Source organism: Cherax quadricarinatus, chromosome 38 (genome assembly GCF_038502225.1).
Source record: "Cherax quadricarinatus isolate ZL_2023a chromosome 38, ASM3850222v1, whole genome shotgun sequence".
Classification (NCBI taxonomy): Eukaryota; Metazoa; Arthropoda; class Malacostraca; order Decapoda; family Parastacidae; genus Cherax; species Cherax quadricarinatus.
Window position 1 is genome coordinate 12,973,424 of NC_091329.1, and position 24,897 is coordinate 12,998,320.

The 24,897-nt window shown below is 40.2% G+C and overlaps 1 protein-coding gene across 1 annotated transcript in view; it reads left to right on the forward strand.

Moving 5' to 3' along the window:
- The window catches only part of LOC128693013 (serine-rich adhesin for platelets), a 118,238-nt gene extending 97,842 nt beyond the window's left edge, over positions 1-20,396 (forward strand). The window contains exons 3-7 of the mRNA XM_053782460.2: positions 8,483-8,655; positions 9,206-9,362; positions 10,449-10,562; positions 12,530-12,676; positions 18,794-20,396. Coding sequence (XP_053638435.1) covers positions 8,483-8,655; positions 9,206-9,362; positions 10,449-10,562; positions 12,530-12,676; positions 18,794-19,594 — 1,392 coding nt within the window. The 3' untranslated portion in view covers positions 19,595-20,396. The remainder of the gene's footprint in view (positions 1-8,482; positions 8,656-9,205; positions 9,363-10,448; positions 10,563-12,529; positions 12,677-18,793) is intronic.
- The last annotated feature ends 4,501 nt before the right edge of the window (positions 20,397-24,897 follow it).

Here is a 24,897-nt window from a genome sequence, read left to right on the forward strand (position 1 = left end):
AGATGAGTTTAGTTGTGCCGCCTATTCGGCTAGTTTATTGTGCACCCGCAGCTCATCTTGTGAGCGGAAGCACTAAAAACATGATTACAGAGGTTACAATGGGTCTTTGTCAGAACCCAGTGGACATTGTTATATCACTAGAAAGAACTATTAGTCATTTCACATTTTACAATTACTTCATGTAGTTGTTGTACACAATGCAGTATGGAATACATTTAAAAAAAATATCTTATTACCACTAAATAACATTGGTCACAGCTGTGTTGCAATCTCTATAAAAACAGTTCATTCATCTAGTCGATGTAAAATGTGGATACTATCATGTAAAGTTTGCATTGAAGTGTCTCTGAGAGGTTGGATGTATGGACACTTTAAAGATATAATCAAGTTTGAGTGTATGGCCCTGTCTGTCCACACACTTTGCATTTAATGTCATTGACATCTCGATACAAACCGTACTGCCAGAGATAATATAGCCTAGCCTTAGTCTAGTAGTAGCAACATTTAGCAGTCTACTGACCTTGTTACTTTCTACATATATATATATATATATATATATATATATATATATATATATATATATATATATATATATATATATATATATATATATATATATATATATATATATATTTAACTTGACATATTTCATTATAATGGATAATAAACCTGTTAGTTCCTGTTTATATTCTATTTATTCATTCTCATTTGCTAGTTCCTTTCTTACAGTGTTTCGTAAACTTGTTTGAAAAAAAATACTCACCATTCTGGGGACGTGAGTGAGGCTGTCCCACAGTAAAAATATCTTCCACTACGCTTTACTCCGCTCTAACTCCATCCTCTCTCACTCCACCCCACTGATGCCGATCCTGCCACCAAGACTTGACACGCTGTTTTGTATTTAAATTTATGCTCACAACTTTTCAATCTATATGTCCCGTTACACAATTATAGCATTAATGTGGCGGAAAGATCAGGATTTTTTAGGAGTACTTTTTTCACAGTAGCAATCAAATAACAAGTGTCGACTCATCCCAGGAAATTACTCATTCATTATCATCAAAGCTTAAACGTGGTGTACTAGTGTTAGCATCGAATAACCTTTGTTATATTGCTAATGACAAGTGCACCTTGCTAATGACAAGTGAAACTAAGTACCTTTATTATGTTGTAAATGACGCCTGGTGTACATACATTGGATGTTTTGTTACCTTCAAAATATTACGCGTCGTAGAATGTCAAGTTGAAGTGGGGTTTTAAGATATACTACCACTCCTCAGTGGGACTACCCACAACAGTCGACTATTACCGCTGGGTGAACAGTAGCAGTAGGTACAAGGAGACTTTCCCATACATCCCGCCCCGTCGGGAGGCCCTTTGGGTGTGAGCCGAGCGTAATATTGACATAGTGAGAAGTAGTGTAGCGGTGGTGGTGGTGGCGGGCGTGATTCACGCTTATTGTGAAGTGATTATTGTCAAGGAATTTCCTGTGCATCAAGACGTGAGTGTGTGGCTGCTAATGGCTGGGAAGACACTGTCTCTACCTTCAAGACATCCGGTGGCACTGCCACCTGCCTGCCCCTGCCTGCCTCCACCTGCTTCACACCTACCTCACCCTGTCTGACACACCCACCTGTCCCTGCCTTCCTCACACCCACCTGCCTGCCCCTGCCTCACACCCACCTATCTCTAGTACCTCTCTCCCTACAACCAGTATTCCTGCCACCTGCCTTTCTCATTATATTCCCTTTTTTTGCCTCCGTGCTCTACCTATTTATCTACCTTTCTGTTTACCTATCTCTGTCCACCTGCATCTCTGCTTACCTTCCTCTCTATCTGCCAACCTGTCTTTTTACCTGCCTGTCTTTCTACCAGCCTGTCTTTCTACCAACCTGTCTTTCTACCTACCTGTCCTTCTACCTACCTGTCTACCACCCTGTCTTTCTACCTACCTGTTTCTACGTGCCTGTCTTTCTATCTGCCTGTCTTACTACCTGCCAGTCTTTCTACCTGTCTGTCTTACTACCTGTCTGTCTTACTACCTGCCAGTCTTTCTACCTACCTGTCTTTCTGCTTTTGTGTCTACCTGACGCACCCTCATCCCCGCCCTCACGCTCCACCAAACAACGCATTTTGTAGTCTTGTACTTACGACTAATTTATATGTGGAGACCACAACTCCCCCTCCCCTCTCTCCCCTTCATTCTTCCCTCCCCCTGCGTCCCCCATAATAATCATCTATTAACTCTGTATTTTTAAAACAGTTTGTGACAGAGCCAACTAGGGGAAATAACCTCCTTGACTTGGTTCTTGCCAGTAGGGAAACACTAATTAATAATCTTGAGGTTAATGATGAGCTTGGGGAGAGTGATCACAAATCACTCAGTTTTAACATATCATGGAATTCCCCTAATAATGGCAATCAAGTCTCCGTCCCTGACTTTCGCTTGGCTGATTTCATAGGACTGAAAAATTACTTAGGTGGGCTGAACTGGAATGACCTGACTAGGGGTCAGGTAGGTGGTGATGGTTGCCGATATGATGCTTTCCAGGGCATAGTTCTAGCTGCTCAGTCAAATTATGTTCCAAACAGGGAAATCAGATCAAACAAAAATGATCCTAAATGGATGAACAATAGATTAAAATATCTGATTGGTCAAAAGAGAGGCATATATAGGCAAATCAAAAGAGGAGAGGGGCAATTAAGAAATCGATATATTCAGTTAAAGAGAGAAATAAAAAAGGGAATTAGAAAAGCAAATAGAGATTATGAGGTTAAAGTTGCAAGAGAATCGAAGACTAACCCAAAAGGATTCTTTCAGGTATACAGAAGTAAGATCAGGGACAAGATAGGCCCACTCAAAAGTTCCTCGGGTCAGCTCACTGACAGTGATAAGGAAATGTGTAGAATTTTTAACACATACTTCCTCTCAGTTTTTACACAGGAGGATACCAGCGATATTCCAGTAATGATAAATTATGTAGAACAGGACGATAATAAACTGTGCACTATTAGGGTCACAAGTGACATGGTCCTTAGGCAAATAGATAAATTAAAACCTAACAAATCCCCAGGCCCTGATGAACTGTATGCAAGGGTTCTAAAGGAATGTAAAGAGGAGCTTAGCACACCTTTGGCTAATCTTTTCAACATATCACTACAAACTGGCATGGTGCCAGATAAGTGGAAAATGGCAAATGTGATACCTATTTTCAAAACAGGTGACAGGTCCTTAGCTTCGAACTATAGACCAATAAGCCTAACCTCCATAGTGGGAAAATTTATGGAATCAATAATTGCCGAGGCAGTTCGTAGCCACCTTGAAAAGCATAAATTAATCAACGAATCTCAGCATGGTTTTACAAAGGGGCGTTCCTGCCTTACGAATTTATTAACTTTTTTCACTAAGGTATTTGAGGAGGTAGATCATGGTAATGAATATGATATTGTGTATATGGACTTCAGTAAGGCTTTTGACAGGGTCCCACATCAGAGACTATTGAGGAAAATTAAAGCACATGGAATAGGAGGAGAAATTTTTTCCTGGATAGAGGCATGGTTGACAAATAGGCAGCAGAGAGTTTGCATAAATGGGGAGAAATCAGAGTGGGGAAGCGTCACGAGCGGTGTTCCACAGGGGTCAGTGTTGGGCCCCCTGCTGCTCACAATCTACATAAACGACATAGATGAGGGCATAAAGAGCGACATCGGCAAGTTTGCCGATGACACCAAAATAGGCCGTCGAATTCATTCTGACGAGGACATTCGAGCACTCCAGGAAGATTTGAATAGACTGATGCAGTGGTCGGAGAAGTGGCAGATGCAGTTTAATATAGACAAATGCAAAGTTCTAAATGTTGGACAGGACAATAACCATGCCACATATAAACTAAATAATGTAGATCTTAATATTACGGATTGCGAAAAAGATTTAGGAGTTCTGGTTAGCAGTAATCTGAAACCAAGACAACAGTGCATAAGTGTTCGCAATAAAGCTAATAGAATCCTTGGCTTCATATCAAGAAGCATAAATAATAGGAGTCCTCAGGTTGTTCTTCAACTCTATACATCCTTGGTTAGGCCTCATTTAGATTATGCTGCACAGTTTTGGTCACCGTATTACAGAATGGATATAAATTCTCTGGAAAATGTACAAAGGAGGATGACAAAGATGATCCCATGTATCAGAAACCTTCCCTATGAGGATAGACTAAGGGCCCTGAAACTGCACTCTCTAGAAAGACGTAGAATTAGGGGGGATATGATTGAGGTGTATAAATGGAAGACAGGAATAAATAAAGGGGATGTAAATAGTGTGCTGAAAATATCTAGCCTAGACAGGACTCGCAGCAATGGTTTTAAGTTGGAAAAATTCAGATTCAGGAGGGATATAGGAAAGTACTGGTTTGGTAATAGAGTTGTGGATGAGTGGAACAAACTCCCAAGTACCGTTATAGAGGCCAGAACGTTGTGTAGCTTTAAAAATAGGTTGGATAAATACATGAGTAGATGTGGGTGGGTGTGAGTTAGACCTGATAGCTTGTGCTACCAGGTCGGTTGCCGTGTTCCTCCCTTAAGTCAATGTGACCTGACCTGACTAGGTTGGGTGCATTGGCTTAAGCCGGTAGGAGACTTGGACCTGCCTCGCATGGGCCAGTAGGCCTTCTGCAGTGTTCCTTCGTTCTTATGTTCTTATGTCCTTGGTCACCACCAGACGGTCGACCTTGATTATAATTACCTAACTGAGTTTGTGTGTATTGTGTGTATCTCGAGTCATTACATCTTATTAGACGCTTTATATAATTTCAGCTTCTACTATATTGGAAGAGACACTTCCGTCCATTTTTTTTTTAATTACGAATGTTAGATACACCGCAGTGCAACAATATCTTTCGTTCAACATTCGAGCAACAGATAGGGCATAAGACTGTAAAAGCCAACCAGGTCAGGAATACGCATTGAGGCTTTTCTGTTAATGGCCTCCACTTTCTCTGTTATAGGTTTGAGTACCTCCAGCTAGTCCGAAGTTTTCTTACGCATTGACAGTTCGCCCTGGATGTGACTTCCAGCAAGACTAGAGTTTCTAGAAAAAAATGGCAAAATAAATTTCTCCATGGAACCACAAGAGCTCTGACGTTGAAAATGTTCCCTTAAGTCCCTCTGTCATATGATCACCCTCGAACTGTTGCCTCTCATACAAAACAGTTTTTCTTTGTCCACCCTGTCTATTTCTCTTGAGTATTTTGTATGTCATTATCTCTTAACATCTTTCTTTTATCTTTTAGCGGTCTGGTTCTCCATTTGTGGCGGTCTTCATGGTATTTGTTTCTCGGCTCTGGTATTAGCCTTATTCAAATCTTTCCATCTTTCTTCTTCATGTATTCTATTAGCTATAAACTCTACGGCGGTTCTGCTTACTCGAGGATTGGCCAGACGTATCTTGTGTACATAACACGATTGTAAACACACTACTGGCCTGGTTGCTTTAAGATTAGCTTGCCATAGGTTCGAGTCCCACACGTTCTGTGATTTGATTATATCTTGTGTAAATTACTTTGAGTGCTTCCTTATCTAAATTCCTGAATGCCACTTATATATATTTCCAAAGTTTTGCATTTGCCACCAAAGTAATTATTTTGATATGAGATTTTAGTGAGAGGTATGATGTCAACGCCTAGATTTTTTATTTTCGATTTTTGTGAACAAAGACTTCTAGGACTCCAGGTCTTCGGTGAGATTATTTACATATTTTAAGAACAGTTTGGGTCCAAAGACTAATAATTGAGGGCCCCCGCTGGTTACGCTCGCCCATTTATATACTTCGTTTCTTTCCTTGAGATTCCCCTCTGTTTCCTGTTGTTTAGGTATCCCATTGTCCATTCGCTTATCCTGTATATTACTGTTGACTGCCTCTTTAGTGTATTTATTTTTTTTTATAGAGGAATATGAACTACTTTCTTGTGTGTGTGTGTGTGTGTGTGTGTGTGTGTGTGTGTGTGTGTGTGTGTGTGTGTGTGTGTGTGTGTATGTGTGTGTGAGGGGAGGATGAGCTGTGTGATTATCTGGGTGACATTGAACGTCATTATTCTGTCAGATTCACCGATTCGTGACGTATAATTTAAACATTGTTAGAGACTTGATTCACTAATTATAAACATGATTCACCGTCACCACCTTGTTGGGTTTAACCACAGAACTACCACATGAATCACATGTATTACCACACAGGACAATATTTACGATATGTAACGAAGGATATACGCATTCACTCAGTGAATTTTCCCATGATTAACTAACGTTTTACTCAGTAAATTCACCCATTAATAACCAATAAATAAAGCAGTGTGACAGTCGTTGAGTAACTCACTGTAGAAGTCACATGCAGCAGCTGCTCCCATTTTATTGTCGATTTGTTCTTTGTTGAAAAATTTATCCCTCGGGGATAATTTTATTAACTGGGAAGTCAAGTTAATACTGAGCCTATTAGCACCTACTCAGTATCTCAAAATATTATTATTTTATTCTCGAGAAAACGCTAAGCCCCTCGGGGTCATACAGCACCTTGGGAATGGGAGATAATCAGGTTTAGTCAGAGGATGAGGAGGATAACTCCAGTTTCTTGGATTAACCCTTAAACTGGCCAAACGTAGATCTACGTTTTTTCAACATTTGAAAGTATGTAAAAAAGTAGATCTTCTTTTCTTTTTTTACATTTGAAAACGTGTAAAAAAATTTTGATCTACGTTTTTTATTGTTATATTTGAAAATATGTAAAAAAAACGTAGATCTACTTTTGGAGCACTACGCATGTGAACATATATCTGCTTGGACAGTTTAAGGGTTAAAAGCCCTTCAGCATTGGTCATGAAAACAATCCCGGGTGTTTGTCATAATGTGAGGTGTTTAGCGGTGCCGGCAATGTGACGGTGGCACTGTATGATGGAAGCTGCATGGCAGTGTCTCCCAGGACAAATGAAGGTGGTGTATGCAATAGTTGTGCGGTACACCACGACAGCAGTGACCACTGGCTTACCAGTGTTGGAATCGGTGATGATGTGGTGGGCGTATGCGTGGGCGTGGTGAGAGAAGTCCATACTACACCTGTCTAATGCTCCGGAAATGCCTCTGTCCCGCCTCTGCCCTCGCTTTTTTCCCCTCCTCTCTCAACCCCTCCCGCACCCCTCTTGTTACCTCCAGTCTAACCCACTCTAACTACCAACTGGGTAGGCAAACCATGGATTGTATATATATCAATGTATATACACCGAGACCAAGGAAGTAGTGGGTTGATAGACAATCATCCAGGGAGGTACTGTCCTCTTAGACGAGTGTGTAACAGAAGCCTGTTAAATATTTTGCACTCAAGCAGAATTGCTTTTCTTGTTCTTTCAGTCTCATAAACAAGGAAGACGAATGATAAATCCCAGGCTTCTCCTTATATTCAATACACAATACTCTCATACATTCATACATACACCACATTATTTTCTTTCTAATTTATAAAATCTGGTGTCACACCGTGCTGCAGGAAAGAGGATCACAAGCACTAGATGTATTCAATATATATATATATATATATATATATATATATATATATATATATATATATATATATATATATATATATATATATATATATATATATATATATATACAAAACAACCACTGTGAAAGAATAATGAAATTCCAAGCGCTGTCTAGTTGGGCCAGCGAGCCTGCAGCAGTGTTCTCTTTCTTATGAGTCGCACGTCAGGTGTTGCTTTGTTGTAGGATGTGATGGTGAGGTGTGGTCTAGACCCTTTATATGCCTTCCTTTGATGCACTACTTTTATTGTTCCTTGATAATGTGAGTAGTCACGAAAGCGCTTGGAATTTCATTATCCTTTCACAGTGGTTGTTTTGCATATTCTGGAACCACATTGCAGAAGGCCAGTAGGCCTTCTAAGTGTGTGTGTGTGTATGTGTATGTTTGTACTTAGGTATACATGAACACTTTTGCGTACGTAGGCATGTATATATGTATATTTTTTATTTATGTATGCAGATTATACTAGTGCATATATATATGTGTGCAAATGTATACTTGTGTGCGGTGTACTGTGTACATATATATGCTTATGCATGTATAACCTTGTGCATATGTATGAGTATGCAGATGTATGAATGTGTATATTTATGAATGCTTGTTTGTGCACTTGTATATTTATTAGTATATGAGTATGTATGCATGTATATATATTGCTGTGTGTATGTGTATATCTGCAGTGTGATATTGTCAAAGCTAACCAATAAATTGGAAATGAAAGGCAGACGTTTCAGTAGGTCTTAAATAAATTTTTAGTTAATTGTGAAATGGGATTCTCATTCTCTCTCTCTCTCTCTCTCTCTCTCTCTCTCTCTCTCTCTCTCTCTCTATCTATATCTATCTATCTATCTATCTATCTCCTCATACCCTGGCACTAACCTTGCCCTGCTTCCACAGACGACCATCAGAGTGTTTGCCAAGTGTCTTCGCTCCGACATCGAATACAAGACAATCTCTGTAAGTGCGCGAGCGACGTGCCGCGAGGTGGTTGCGCTGCTCCTCTCCAAGTACCGCATGCGTCACCGCGACCCCAACCTCTTCTACCTCACTATGGAAGTCACCGTCCGCAGGTCAGTCAGTCAACCTCTGTAGGTGATCATTCTGTTTTTCATTTGTTGTGTAAAAACCCTGCCATCACATCTTAGTATGATCTTTTATTTTATTTTTTTACGAGGCCAGTGGAAGGCCTCCGTCATATGAAGAAAAGCTCCATTAAATCGGTCTAAATATTACTTAGGACTCGCCTTAAGAGGAATTTACATATTTCTCCTGACAATCTTTGGTGATGAAGGTGTTTTGTTGGTCAGGAAACAGGACAAGTGTCACCAGACACGAGTTTCTCTTCGATGGTACCTTGGTGTGAGGAGTGTCCTATATTTTCGTTGAGTTATTAGGCTTTAAATTTAGCTTATTTACTAAATGCAGGTTATTAAGGGTGCATAACACTTGTACAGCAACACTTAAGGATTCTTTATTTCCTAAAATGGGAATTACAGTAAGCTTAGCTTGTCTTCCCCTGAAAGATACACATCACTCGGTGCCACCGAATGAGACGTAGGTGACCTGTGAACTATGGAAGGAAGATAAATACGAGTGTTTACATTGAGTGTGCGTTGGCAGGTGGTCGGGCGCCCCGGTGCGGTCACTGCTGGTGCTGGAGGATGGTGCTCGCCCCGCCCAGCTGGCTCTATGCAGACCACTGGGTGACTCCAGGTTCGCACTCCAGATGCGTCGAGGAGGAGTCATCAAGGTCCACGACACTGTCCTCATGCCTGGGGTGAGTGTGGTGCGCCCTCTCCCCTCCTTTCTCTCTCTCTCTCTCTCTCTCTCTCTCTCTCTCTCTCTCTCTCTCTCTCTCTCTCTCTCTCTCTCTCTCTCTCTCTCTCTCTCTCTCTCTCTCTCTCTCTCTCTCTCTCTGTATATATATATATATATATATATATATATATATATATATATATATATATATATATAATATAGGGAGGTACCACCTCTAGAACTGTTATAGGGAGACGACCGACTTGTTGAAATATATATATATATATATATATATATATATATATATATATATATATATATATATATATATATATATATATTATATCTTTGATCTTTATTCTTCTTTTTTTATCTTATTTTTCATTTGTTCTAAATTCAAATTATTTTATATTTAAAAAAACTTAAAAATGACATTCAACACTATTCACAACATATTTCCAGGTATATATATATATATATATATATATATATATATATATATATATATATATATATATATATATATATATATATATATATATTCGTGCCGAATAGGTAAAACTGGTCAATTAGCAAGAACTCGTTTAAAATTCAGTCCTTTCTAAAATTTTCTCTTATACGTTTATTGATATATATTTTTATTTATGTTAGTGTAAAAATTAATAATTTTGTACCAAAAGAACCTTAGAAAACCTACCTAACTTTATTATAACAAGCGCAATTTAATTTAGCCTAATCCAACTAAATATATTTTAGATAAGTTTACAAATTTAATAATAAACAAACACAGTGAAATATATTTTTTCGATAGGTTCAGAATGATTTTTGCGAAATTATTGCATACACAAATTTTTGCTTGCTTTATTCGTAAGTTTTACCTATTCGGCACATATATATATTGGCAACAAGAGGCTAGTAACCCCAACTTTTGTATAAATTTCTAAATGTAAAAAGAAAACTTTTTTTTTTTTTTTGGGTCACCCTGCCTCAGTGGGAGACAACAGTGAGAGCCGCAACTCTCACCACTAAACTATGGTAGTTGATATTCGAACTCCTGTAGTAATGTATGGAAACAGCCTATTAATGGTAATGTTTGGGTTGACAGTCTCAGTACAAGTCACTGCTGGTATCGGAGAGAACCACAGCCGAGGATGTGGTTCAGCTGCTGCTCAACTGCTACAACAGGCGAGACAACAAGTACTACTACGCCATTCACGAGGTATTGCCCTTAGTAGTTTCCTAGGTTTAAAGCATTCAGAAAGTCTCTTGAACAGGGACAAGAAAAGAAGTAGGACAAGGAAAACATAAAAGAAAAGGGGATAGGTAAACAGTAAAGGAATAGGAAAAAGAGAGGAAGAGAAAAGGAGGGAATGCATGGGAAAAGGAAAAAGGAGGGGAAGAGGAAATGGGAGAAGAAAAAAAGGGAGAGAAAGTGGAGAACAGAGATGAAAGGAAGTGGAAAAAGGAGAGGAAGACAAAAATTGAGAGGAAAAGGAAAAGGGAGAGGAAAGAAAAAATCATGTTCAACTATTATGTTAAACAGAGGTCAGGAGTCACCTGAGAAAAATTAGGGTTAATTAAAGAGCTCCAGCAGGTCATGTAAGTGTAGATTATCTCCTGTGACTGATCACTCTTGTAATTCGAATCACTTTAATGATAGGAATTAACTATCAGTGGTATAACTATGACCCATACGAGTTTAGCACGTAATTTGATCATTATCATTACTTTTTATTAACGTATTATTATTATTATTATTATTATTATTATTATTATTATTATTATTATAAGTGATATACGGTAGAATTGGGAGAGTGAATTGACAGTGAGGAATGGTTTAAACAATCTCAGGTTAGAATGACCTGGCACCATTATGGATGAGGCGGATATACTATTATAAAGCTATTATGAATAGCAAAAACAAGTGTGGTGTGTGTTTCAAGACACTGGAGCGGGCCACGGGGGGTGGTGACCCCCCTGGACTATGAACAAGTATTGGTGGGTTCGGAAAACAATGAGTTTTCACTGAACACAGTCACGTTACTGAAAATTACATGATAAATTTCCATGTCCAATATATGAAATATTATTTTTTCTAGGTATTATTATTGGTTACATGATGTTAGTATAAAAATTTTTTACCACCAGAATTAATGAAAAAAAAATGAAAGTTTCTCAATAATAAATTTACAGGTTTTGTGTATGCGAAAGTTTTACCTAAGCATTTTTAATTAAGTGCATCGATAAAATGTTATGATTTACATTATGTTTAAATGTACTTTTTTCCCCTTTCCCTTCCCTCTCTCATCTCGGTAATATATTATTGGTCACCTTTCTCACCTGCACACTTCTGATTTCCGGATGCATATAAATACTTCATGACTTGTCTTTTTTCTATGTTTGTCGCCCTATATAGTATTCAAAGTGTACTCACCTAATTGTGGTTGCAGGGGTTGATTCATAGCTCCTGGAACCGCCTCTTCACTGGTCATGTGTGTGGGGGGGTTATCACGTATTGGCTGCTACATTGTATTCCTTGAAGCTCTAAGCCCACATGGATCATTACATTTGGTACCTGGGTCCTCGTTTAGCCAGTATGCCTTTTTGGCCAGTGAACAAATTTTTAAAGTTTGATTATATAAAAAAATCAGTTTGCTATTTCATTATTAATTTTAAAATTTCCTGGAAATTATAATAATCATATCTTGGATATTTTCCATTTTTTTTTAGTTAGAATCAGAGGCAAAGCAGATATAAAGTTAATCATTTTTACCTGTTGGTAATATAATTAAAGACATCACACTTGTGAATTTAGCAAATCAAAAAGAAGAATTTTGCTTATCTGAATTGCCATTAATATTTATGTAAGAAGGAGATCGGAGCAACAGTGAGAGTCAGTCACTTCCCTGAGACTTTGTAAGACATCTGATTAGAATTAATGTCATTATCATGGTATTAATAACTCAACATATCTGCCTAAACACTGTTGGGTCGACAGGTCAAGACCTTACAGTTTCTCCCTCGTGCAGTATTCATGTATCAAGAACAATAAACGTACTGTATGTTACGAAATTAAAATAAAATTAAACTTTAAAAATATCCTATTGCAGCCAATATATTAATTTTGGCTGTAATAAGCAATATATTAACGATGGCTGCAATATTAATTATCTGCGTGTATGGCAGGTTCGTCGTAGCCCCAATTATAGTGACCGGATGATCCTGCCAGAGGAGCTGCCACTGGAGGTGAAAAATAAGTGGCCACGGGACCGCCAGGCTGAGTTTGTCTTCGTCCTGAGGAGGAACATGTCTCAAGCTCTCTCACTTCGCAGGGTCAGTGCTTACACTCTAATGTCTCAGAGCTAGCATACTAATTGCTTAATTCATTATTTTTTCAAACATGTAGGATTTGTAGCTAGTTTGCAGTAACACAGTTCTCACCCAGCTGTTGGTGAGGGCGGACGCAGAGCGTGTGGCTGGTGCCCTCTGGTGTTTGTATTGAGAAGTTTTGTTTTCTCAAGATGGCGGAGCGCAGAAGAAGAGTCAACACTGTCTGTGTGGAATTGTTGAAAGGTGCAATATACCAGGACACCGCTGACGTCATTCTGCCTCTTGTAATAAGAGATACATATGGAATCCCACGTGAGGATTTATATGGGATTTCTTTGAACGGCAACGCGAGAATTTTTGTGAAATTTGTGTCGTCTGCTGCGTATGTGAGTGTTGTGGATGCCTTTCAAGAAAAACGGATTGTCATCAACGCTAGTCTGGAGGTGCGCCTGCGTGATGTATCGGCAAGTTATACGTGGGTTCGTCTACGTAATATCCCCTTCGAGGCAGACGAGGTGGACATCCGTCGGACTTTTGGGCGCTATGGCACCGTACAAGCTGACCAAATTGGGCGTTGGTCCCAGGGTTTTTATGCTGGTATGCTCGCAGGTTCTTTTTCTATGAAAATAACATTGAGACATCCAATTCCCTCGTTTGTCAATTTGGAGGATTTTCAGACGCAGGTCTACGTAACCTACCCAGGCCAGGTTCGGACGTGCCGACTGTGTGGTGCAACGGGTCATATGGCGGCGTCTTGTGAGCACCGACGAGGGAAACAACGATCGGACCTGACAGACACTGCATCCAAAGATACGATGGAGGAGGATGAGCTGGCCCATCAGAAGCCCACAATGGTGGACGACGTGCTGCAGGTTTTACCAGCGGATGTAAAGTGGGGTGAAGCAGTGGATGCTGCAGAGGGGATCGTCTCGACGCTACCTCCGGCGTCGGAGATCGAGGCGATTGGGTGCGTGAACAGTGCGTCACCTCCGGTGGAAGAGGAGGCACAAACGCCATTGATATTGCCCAGTTTTGAAGACTTACAGAGGATCCTCGATAGCCCGGCGACAGAGGGTTTACCGCCTACATTGGCGGTGTCGCCTGTGGTCGACCATGGTCTAGCAGGACGTGTGGGCGGTGAGGAAAGGCGTACGACTTTTACGTCTGTGGTGGTGACGGACGTCGAGGTACATAGAACGGACAGTGATGGGCTTATGGACTACGAGGGAGTGTCACGTAAGAGGCCCAGTACACATGTGGAGGACGATGTCTTAACACCGGGTCAAAGGTCTGGTAAAATGGTGTGGGCTGACGTAGCCAAGGGAGTTAAGGGACCCCCCTTAGAGAAGTTAAGTGGAAGTGTGGGGAAAATGGGCAGGTGCAGCAGTGGCAAGTCCAAGTCAGGTATAAAGGTGATGGGAAAACGAAATGAGAAAACCTAACCAGAGAGTTTAAGTGTATAACAATGAATGTCAATGGCCTCAGAGCAGAGGTCAAGAGACGTTGGGTAGAGGTATCGCTCAGACGTATGAATGTTGACGTTTTTTTTTTTACAGGAACACAATTTTCCGTGTGGTAGTGAATTACGTGTGCAAGGGTATAAGTGCTATGCGGGAAATTCGGATAATCTCAAGGGTGGGGTTGTGATAGGCATAAGGGAGACCAGCCCTTCTAAGCTCGTAGCATGGGAGTGGGGCGGAGGGGGCCGGGTTGTGTGTGTGGTGGGTTCGTGGGGGAACATTCAGGTGGGTTTCGTGGGAGTATATATGCCAGCGACAACAAATCGACGAGTAAAAGAGGATTTTGTACGTGATGTTTTGGTTTATTTTCTCAGAAGTCTACCCTTAGTTTCTGTCGTTGCAGGTGATTGGAATTGTGTGATCCGGGAGAAAGACGTCGAACCACGTGGTGGGGGGTGTAATTTAAGGGTTTTACGTGAGGTATTGCAGGCGATTGGTGTAGTGGATGTTGTGGGTAGCGACGGGTGGAATGTGGAACATACGTTTTGTAGAAGGGGTTACGCTGCGCGGTTGGACAGGGTTTATATCACCAACTTAATCCGTAGTGGCAGGGTCGATTGTGTTGATCTGGGTTTCTCAGATCACCGTGGTGTTCTGGTAACACTCGAGTGGGAGGGCGCTATCCGTGTATTTACTAGTTATTGGAAATTAAATGTCAGCTTGTTGCAAGGAGTCGATGCTGTGGAAGCTTTCAGGTTATGGTGGGTTGACTTCTGGAATAACGGGAATGGGATAGAGGATGTTGTAGAGTGGTGGCATTCAAAGGCGAAACATGCAATACAGGGTTTTTATAGACGGTTAGGGAAGGAGGAGGCATGTTATAGATATGGGAAGCAAAAGTATTTAGAGGGACAGCTGCAGGATTGTTATGGTACAGGCGGGAGGTATGACCTAGCAGAAATAGAGTGCCTACATAGTCAATTACGGGAAATTCAGAATGATAAATTTCAGGCTTTGAGGGTGCGAGCTGGGATTGAGGAGGTGCTTTGGGGGGATAAACCCTCTATTGGGGTTCTGCGTAGTTTCAGAATGAGACGTATGGTGACGACAGTTTTGTCAGTAGTGGTCGGTGATGACTTGGGTGGTTATCATAAAGGACAAAGGCTAGTTACTACTGAGAGCATAGGGACCTATGCAGACCAATGGTTTGAGAGAAAATGGAAGGGTAGAGAGGGGAATCGAGAGGCGAGGGAAGCTTTACTGCATGGCATAGTGGCAAATTTGAGAGACGTGGATCGAGAGGACATGGAGGGTTGTATATCGGAGGAGGAGGTTTCCAAGGCTGTTCAGGGACAGGCAATGAGGAAATCACCTGGTTGGGATGGGATACCAGGTGATTTTTATGTAGTTCATTGGGAACTGTTAAAACACATGTTGGTTCGACTTTACAATTCAATGAAAACTAGAGGTAGCATGGGCGGTGAAGCGGGGTTGGGTGTTGTAGTATTGGTACCAAAGGCCGAGGTCTGCGAATCTTTGGAGGCATATAGGCCCATCATATTGATGGGGGCGGATTATAAGATCTTTGCGCGTATTTTGGCAAACCGGATGAAACGAGTTTTGGACAAGGTAATATGGGAAGGGCAATATGGGATTCCTGGCCGATCTATGAGAGATGGTCATCGACGCCTCAAAAGTTTCGTGAAAGATTGTAGTGGAGGCAGAGTCGTAGGATTGGATTGGGAAAAGGCTTTTGACAATGTGGATAGGGAAACATTATTAGCTATATTATTGAAGCAGGGTTTCGGGGAAGAAATAGTAGCGTGGGTACGCATGTTATATACAGAGGCACAGGTACGAGTCCAGGTCAATGGGAGGGTGGGGTCCACGATAGGCATGGGGTGGGGGCTGGGCCAGGGGTGTCCCCTCTTGCAGCTTTTGTTTGCCTGTTTGCAGGACCCCTTTTATAGATTGGTAATGGGTGGGGTAGGGGGGGAGGATTGTGCGCAGGAAGAAGCAGTAGAAATTTTAGGTTATGTGGACGATACCACCATCTTGGTGCATAGTAGGAATGGTTTAGCATTCATAAATAAGGTTATAAGGTTTTTTAGCGATGCGTCTTCCATGCGCATTAATAGAGAAAAATCCAAACTTTTGGAGGTGGGGTCCTGGGTGGGCGGGACGTTAGGTACGGAGTATGGGTGGAGAACCGTTGAGCGGATAAAGATCTGCAGTGTGCATTTTTGCAATGACGAACAGGCGGCGCGTGCATTTAATTCATCCATTGTAGTTACAGCTGCAATTCGTAGGATGGCGGGATGGAGACCAGGTGATGTAACATTACACCAAAGAGTAATAGTTGTCAATGTACTGGTGTATAGTAAATTATGGTTTGTTTCAGCGGTCTATCCATTGATGACGGACGATGTGTTGCGGTTACAGAGGAAGGCTTTGGATTTCATATGGGGTTACCGTAGGCATTGGTTAGGGAAAGACATAGTTATGACGCACGTAACTCGGGGAGGTTTGGGGCTAATACCACTACACAGTCGTCTAATGGGCATATATGTACGACAGGAATTCCTAACAAGGGGTGGGGTCAGGGGAGTGAGAGTTGATGCAGTGATGAGGGAGGTTCGACGATGGTGGGTGGGGAAGGACCTCACAAGGTGCGAAGCAATGTTACGGCACTTATTGATGGTGCAAAACCCTGTGAGAGTTAAGGCAGGTAAACTAGATAATATAGGTATAACATCGGCAGAAGTCATCGGTGCTGAGGTTTTCCCAGGATATCATTGGAAGACTATATGGCAGGGGTTCAAGAAATTGCGCTTACAACCACGGGTTAGGGAAACTGGTTACCATTTCCTCCACGGGATTTTGGCGTCCAATGCACAATTGTACATTATGGGAATGACCCAGGATCAGACCTGTGCGTGGTGTGGGTGGCCGGAAACGGCGTTTCATGTGGTATACTTTTGTGACAGTTTACATAAGGTTAGGGATTGGTTCAAGGGTGTTCGACGAGTGGGAGGGGGGGGGGTTTGTCGATGCTTAGAGTTTTGAGTCTTGAAATGGGAGATTGCTCGGATGCTGTACGACGTTCTGTGTCATATTTGGTACTTGACTATTTATATGTGTCGTGGGGTATGCGGGGGCTTAGGGGTGCAATGCGTGTCAAGGCACTGATGTGTCATGTGTATAGGACGAAATGTAGGAATAGAGAGGTATATGGGCAATGCTGGGAGGGAGCTTTTTCGTTGGGGTATAGGAATCTAACGATGGAAACGTTACGGGAGTAATGAGGTGGGGGTAGGTATAATCCCTTGGTGGAGCCTAGGGGTTGGTCTCCCGGGGGGGGGGAAGAGAAGAGTTAGTTTTTTTTGGCGTCTGGACTATGTTTTATTTGGTGTGTATGGTGAATCTGGGTGTAATGTAGGGTGAAGGAAGGGAACCTTTGTGTGGTCTGGGGTATAGTGTCTTGCTGGCGTGTTTGAGTATCATAGTCTGAGAAAGGGGGGGGGAGTGGTACTCAGAACCACGGTATGGTTTTCTTATGCTGAGTCATGCTGAACCACTAAGTCACCAACAGAGGCTAAGCCGTGTTTAATGTTTACGTTTTACAAAATTTTCTAATTTCCCAGGTTGGTGTTAGTTGCATATAGCGTGAATTGTTTGGAGTTTTGTATTGCAATTGTTTTTGAGATGTATTCTGTGTGCACCTGTTAGTACTGGTTTTACTAAGTCAGTACATAAGAGTCACAGCAATGTATTTAATGCGACCTGCGAGTCGTAAAGTGTGTGCTGGAAGATTTGTGTTTTAATTATTGGTATGGTGTGTAACGAGATGCTTTATATAGAAGTTTTAAGTGGGTAATAGTCTTAAAATGTTTGTTCAAAACACTTCTTTCCTATGTTGTGCTATACTTTATATGATGCGGTCTTCTTAGAGTGGTCCATTATTGTGCCAAGTACTGTATATACATGCCTATTGATATCTTACTGATGATATTGACTATTCCATTTTTGTTACAAGGTATGGATCGGTAGAAAGCACATTTAGTAGTAGGGAATAAATTGGTGGGGTGAAGTGGGATCCTGAAGGGGAGGGGGGGGGGGTTGATGGATGACTGCTTTAGGATAACCATAGTAAAAGTTTCTGTGTATTACGTCAGTTGTATTCTATTGTTTATGCCATGCATTATTGTAAGCAGTACGATTATTTCCTGTGTATTATGCAGACACAGATTTTTACAATATCGTGGATATTTTTTTTTTTTTTTGTAACCATGGTATAGCTTTGTTTTGCAGGGTAGCTCCATTATGTTTTGTTGATATTATACATTTTGGTCTGTATCCTAGGAATTGTGGGAAGGGGTTTTGCTTTTACACAGAATACTGATGTGTGTATGTAATATTGTTTGTTGGACAGCAGACCTGGAAACGCTTTCTCATTTTGATTTATATTTGTTGTATGGATTTTATTAATAAAATATAAAAAAAAGTTTGCAGTAACATAGCTTCATAATTTCACATTTTAACTTGAAATCCATAAATATTTTAAACTTGTCTGTGATATATTCGATTTGTATTAGTTATTTTTTAAGACTAGGAAATAACAATATTAAGACATCACTTACAAAGAATTCCTTTCTTTTAGCTCTCCTTGAGAACCAGTGATGTGAAGAGGCCGTCGACTGATGTGAACATAAAGGAGAACAATGTAAACAAGACTGAATTGGTGCCAGCACTGAGGGGCAAGCCAGACAACCAAGTACAAATCCTTATTTTGGAGGATGCAGTCATTGACTGCACAGACGTAACCCCTAAGATGACCACCATCAACAGGACAGCAACTGCCTCCTGCACAAGCACTTTAGAAGTCTTCAATGCTAAGACATCTGTAAGCGCCACTCGCTCTCGACCACTTCTCACAAAACCAATAAACGAACTTATGATGACTGCTTCTGGTGTATCAACTACAAGAGAGTCTTCGACGAACACAGAGGCTAAGACATGGTCCAACACTAGCACCCAGACGGTCGTGTCGAGGCAGGTACCCAGGTCATCTTCCCTCACTCGGGTCCAGCAACTTTCACGCGAGATCGATGCACAGAATCATGTGTCACAAAGTCTCACAACTAATGTCCCGAGACCATCTTCTGTTGAACCCAAAATTACAGTAACGACACCTGCTTTTAATGAGTTACACAGCGAACCAAACAAGACAACCACCAAAGATATTCAAAATGAAAAAAATTGTGTTTCACAAGACATTCTCAAAGACGAGCACAAACTTACGTCACAAAGTTCTAAATGTGAGACAGTTTGTGACACGTCCCTCTCTTCTAAGATTCAGGGAACGTCACCTGGACCTAGCTGCTCCAATGGATCAGCACCAGACAGACTTGAAGTCCAACATATATGTAAGCACAACTGTCAGCATTGCTTTTACATTTGAGAAAGGTAATCCTTGTGTACATACTGTATAGTTGTGCTATGTGCATTTCTCTGAAGTTGTAAATATGTTACCTTTGTATGTATTAAGCATTGCCATGACTGGCCCACAGCATTCATACTACATTTTGTCAACCATTGTTAAATTTGAGTTACAATGTTAATTTGAAGACAGTTGCTCTTTTTTTTATTTCACATAATGAAAAAATTATAGTTTTCTAATAGTTACCTGAATTTGATGCCTGTATGGATGATTGCTTTATGTATTATAGTACTGTCTGCATATATAGGCTAATGTAAAAAGATGTTTTATTTTTTTCAATAGTGAGAAGATATTGTATGTATATTGAGTATCAATTATTGTGTTAAGTTTTGAATATGTGCAGCAACACATATTCAAAACAAGTCTGTTCTGCCACATGTCTATGTCCACTGCATCATGTGTATGTGCCCACTGTCATGTATATGTGTGTGCTGCAATGTATGCGTGCCTACTGTCATGCGTACGTGTTTTCTCTCATGTATACGTGCTCACTGAGCCATGTGTATGTACACTGTCGTGTATATTTATTCACTGTCTTACTGGCTTGTATATATATATATATATATATATCCACTGTGTCATGTATGTTTCCTCTATATCACTGTATAGTGTCATGTGCATTATTCTACGCTCGCCTAAGCTTTAAATATAATGAACAGTTGGTACAGTTATTTATAGTAACTTCTACCAGAAAGGTTATAGTCTCTGTAAGCTGTCACAATATATTATAAAGTTGCAATAAAATAAAGGTGGTTTCAAGTGGTTTGCTGAAATTTATGTCGACGATGCGGCCTGTGTATATACGATATAGAATTTTCTCTGTAGCATTATGTATATCAATGCTAGAATATAATGACAGGTATGTTAATAAGACAATATGCGATTTTTTTTAACACGTCGGCCGTCTCCCACCTTTTGCCCCATCTACCTCTTACTCTTTAGCTATAACTAAATAATTATCAAATACATCTTGCCCCTCTATGAACATGCACATCCTGAAGTCTACCCATCAACGTTTTATCCACCAATACATAATCTAACAAACTACTTTCATATATCACGCTATATCACATCTTTTATATTTATTTATCCTTTTTTTCTTAAAATATGAGAGTTGTTCGTCTAGGAATTTTATCAATTTTCTTTTGAGAATTGATGGTCACTAGTAGACGAAACGTCTCGGTAAAATGACATAAATAGTATGTTGTGTCACGTTAACGAACTGTCAGATTGTGTTTATGGTACAACTATTAATCAACTATTATTCATCAGGTGGGGTCAGGGCTGGCGAGCGGCATGTGAATCTGTAAATTATTATATACATTCCTGACAGGTTGATGAGTAAAACTTGTGTATGCGCAGCAGACTGTCTCCAGTATGAAAGTCGTCTTTTTGACTGAAGTTTGCTGCTTAGTTGAAACGTTGTGGATCTGTGCTCCAGTTCCCCGAATTAAGCCTGAATGCCTTCCACATCACCCCCCCAGGCGCTCTATAATCCTCCGGGTTTAGTGCTTCCCCCTTGATTATAATAATAATAATGAAACGTTGTGGAAATTAAAGATACCCAAGTGTTGCACATGTATTGTGCTCTTCGGCATGTGAATCGTTTCCCCAGTCAGTGGCTTTCAGTGATACAATACCCAGAGCAAGAAGTAACCTGGATATTGTCTCATGAGTGACACCGAATATGTAAACGAGCCAAGCCAAGCCAAGGGTTGGCCATGTCTGGTATTGTGCTTTACCAGAACATACTCTTCTCTATCAGATAAGACAGTTTTCCTTTTAACATGTTTTTCATCTTCCTTACCCTCTTCTGCTGTATTCCCATCCTTAGTGAGGACACTAATCCACCCCGTCTCTGACGAATGCACTACTTTCTATTGCATCACTGTATCGCCCACTCAAGGTCAGAACTTTTCTATTATTGTAATTTAAATTTCACTTGAACTTTATTCCGTCTCTCCTGGATTCCAGAGGAGAGGATACATTGTTGCATGTGAAGGATTTGTGATCCAGAGAATGAGAATTACCTTTCCCTTGGACCAAATCTGCATATCTCCCATTTCTCAGATACTGTACGATTCTTGATGCTGGTGAAGGGCTTTTGATTCGAGGAATTGAAAGCTGCCTACCACTTCCCACAAACGTGATAGTAATTTCAGCACGACTGCATCCAAACCTTGGAAGCCTTAGTGGAATTCTCAGGACCACTGACGTCTCTGAACAGACCCCTCTGGAAAGGTACCTTGATGCTGGTGAATGGCTCTTGATCCAAGGAATTGGACTTTTTCTTCCGTTCCTTGGATCGAACCGGACTGCCTTTCATTCCCCAGAGATTTAGCTCTTTCCCCTAAAAATAATAATAATGTCTGATCAGATACAGAGCCGCATTTGGCGGATCGAGTCTACTACTACTTAAGCTGAGTGACCCACATGGGTTTAGCGCTTAACGAGATATAAAGTAAAATTTGACATTTTATTTTACATTTCATGTATACTACTCATCATCATCCTTCAGGGAAGGCTCTTGATCCAAGTTATTGGACCTGTCTTCCTCGTTGATCGAACCAGATTGCTTCCCATTCGCCAGGCAGTGTATAATCCCCTACAGGTTTAACTCTTCCCCATGACTATATTAATATACAGCTACCACTACTTTAGTGTCTGTAAATTCTTGCTAAAAAAATATTTTACCCACAAGTAAAATACTGTGACCCATGCGAGTTTAACGCTTATTTTAGTATAACAATATTTAACGCTAATAACTTTTCGTTTTATTTATTTAAAAAAACAAATGTTGCAATTTTTTTGGGTGAAAAGTGTGTTGTAGCGCCAATATGACGACATTTATTATTATTTATATTAAACCATAAACTCCTATTGGTTATTCAGTGCTTGGAAAATGGGAGGCAGTCAACTTTGATCCAAGGAAATGGAGAGAAGCTGAGTTTCTTTGAACGAGTTCCTCAGTGTTGGGTGTGATTGAGAATCTCGCCAACAGATGGCAGCATGATCAGGTACTGCTCAGGTGTGACTCAAGACAGCACATTATTATTATTATAATCAAGGGGAAGCGCTAAACCCGGAGGATTATACAGCGCCTGGGGGGGATGTGGAAGGCATTCAGGCTTAATTCGGGGAACTGGAGCACAGATCCAATTCCCTAAATCAAGAGCCCCTCACCAATTTCAAGGAACCTTCCTTGAGGGGGACAATAAGCACAACAACGTTTAATTCTATAAGTAATTTTATTTAAGTACAGGTACACGTAACGTAACTACAACTATCATACACAGTGTATATTACCTAGGATAACCAAAAAAAAAAGGGTCAAACGAAGTGACTTATTTCCATTGGGGCCCTTGTAAAATATTATATAAACCCTAAAAGTTAAAACAGCTAAGTAACTCAACTGTGTAGAACTTTGCCATGTTATAACTTGGGAAAGGTTTACACTGAGGTAATCGTCCCAGTAAGACTTATCTACAGAGTGTGTTTATCCCAGTAGGTCGGTGTTATTTTATTTTACACTGGACTACTGTCTAGTTTCCGTTACTTTATACAGTGAGGAGCGCCGCCGTATTTTGAGGTTGTCACTGACCGTTCTGCACTTCCTCAGTATTTTGTAAAAATTTGTGCAGTAAAAACAGTTATTAAGACTTACTAAGTGACAGTAGTGAACGTAAGAACATCAAGACTGGGACGGCTTTGGAATAACGGTAAGTTAGTTCAGATTTACGAAGCTTTTTCATTGAATATTCTTGAGGGAGGCTCTTGATTTAATGAATTACACTTTTTCAATTCCTTGAATCGAGCTTAAATGTCATCCATTCTCCAAAGTGCTGTATGACCCCATGAATTAATAGTAATAATACAGTGCGTAATATCACAATATATACAATAATTTGTTCTTTTTGCTTATAATATACAATAATTGAGTATAATAATGTCGGCTGCCCTATCGTTTAGCGAACACAATAAGACAAATGCTGTAAATGCTAGAAAGAAAAACGTTTAAAACGAGAAATAATGCCAATGGTGACGCTTAAATTTATTTGTACTCTCACCTAGAGTACTGTTGGGTGATATCAGAGCTGGAAACCTACAGAGAGGATTTACTGCCTGAATAGAACCAATAAGGCATTTAGACTACATCACTGGCAAGGCAATGTCTCCGAGAATTTGTGTTCTCTGTAGCACAGGAGATTGAGAAACCTAATAAATGCAGTACTCTTACATAATATGGTGGTTACATTCTTGTGGGCTCTTGATTTTAAGGAATTAAACGTGTCATATCTTTATATCGACATTAAATGTCATTCCATTCCCCAAGCCAATGTATGACCCCAACGAGTTTAGCGCTCTTCATGGAATTAATAGTAATAATTCAGTGAGCAAATAAAGGTATACAACAAGAGGAGTCTTTCCCCTCAAAGTATATATGCCAAAAATTAAATTCATATTTTAGTGAATCTAGCATTTTTTGTCTGGTGGTGAAAGGGTCACATGCAGCCTTAATGACCCGGGTGTAGACGATAGGCTTTACCTCCCCGTTAACCAACCATCCTTTTCTAGGACGATTCCTTCTCCGTTCATCTACTTCAAGGTAGAGAAGGGCAACTTTATGCTGTGTAAAGGTTTTTGATTCGAGGAATTGAAGCCACCCTCCCCTTTGATCAATCCTGATTACCCTACATTCCCAAGGTGTTATATGCTCCCTACAAATTTAGCGCTTTCTCGTGAATATAGAAATAATTATAAGAATTTTACATAAATGTTCATTGACATTTTCTAATGAAATTTCCTCGCCCAACTATTAAGTCTTTTGTTTTGTAATAAAAAGAGTATGGTAATTATTGAATGTTGGTCCTCGGTGTCTTTTGGTGATAATTTATATAGATTAAGATTGTCAACATTAAGTGAGTTCTACTATAAAGAAGTTTTATGTTGTACGATGGGGGGGGGAATAAAGTGAAGCCTAGCATAACGTAACGTTATTTAACATCGACAAAAATGAAATTGGAGTGTCTGTTTAAATTCAGTGATTGGCCAGTCGCAAATAAGATACTTTTTATTAGGAAAACCTTTCCTACAATGAGAGCTTGTCAACCCAATTGACAGAGTTCACATTGTGCGAAACCTTTCGTTAATAAAAATATTTTAGTGCTGCGCATGTCAATTTCATGAATTAGTGAAGGATTTACGGATCCAAATTTCTCTCCTTCCCTGGATCAAATCTGATTACCTCATTCCCCAGGTGCTGT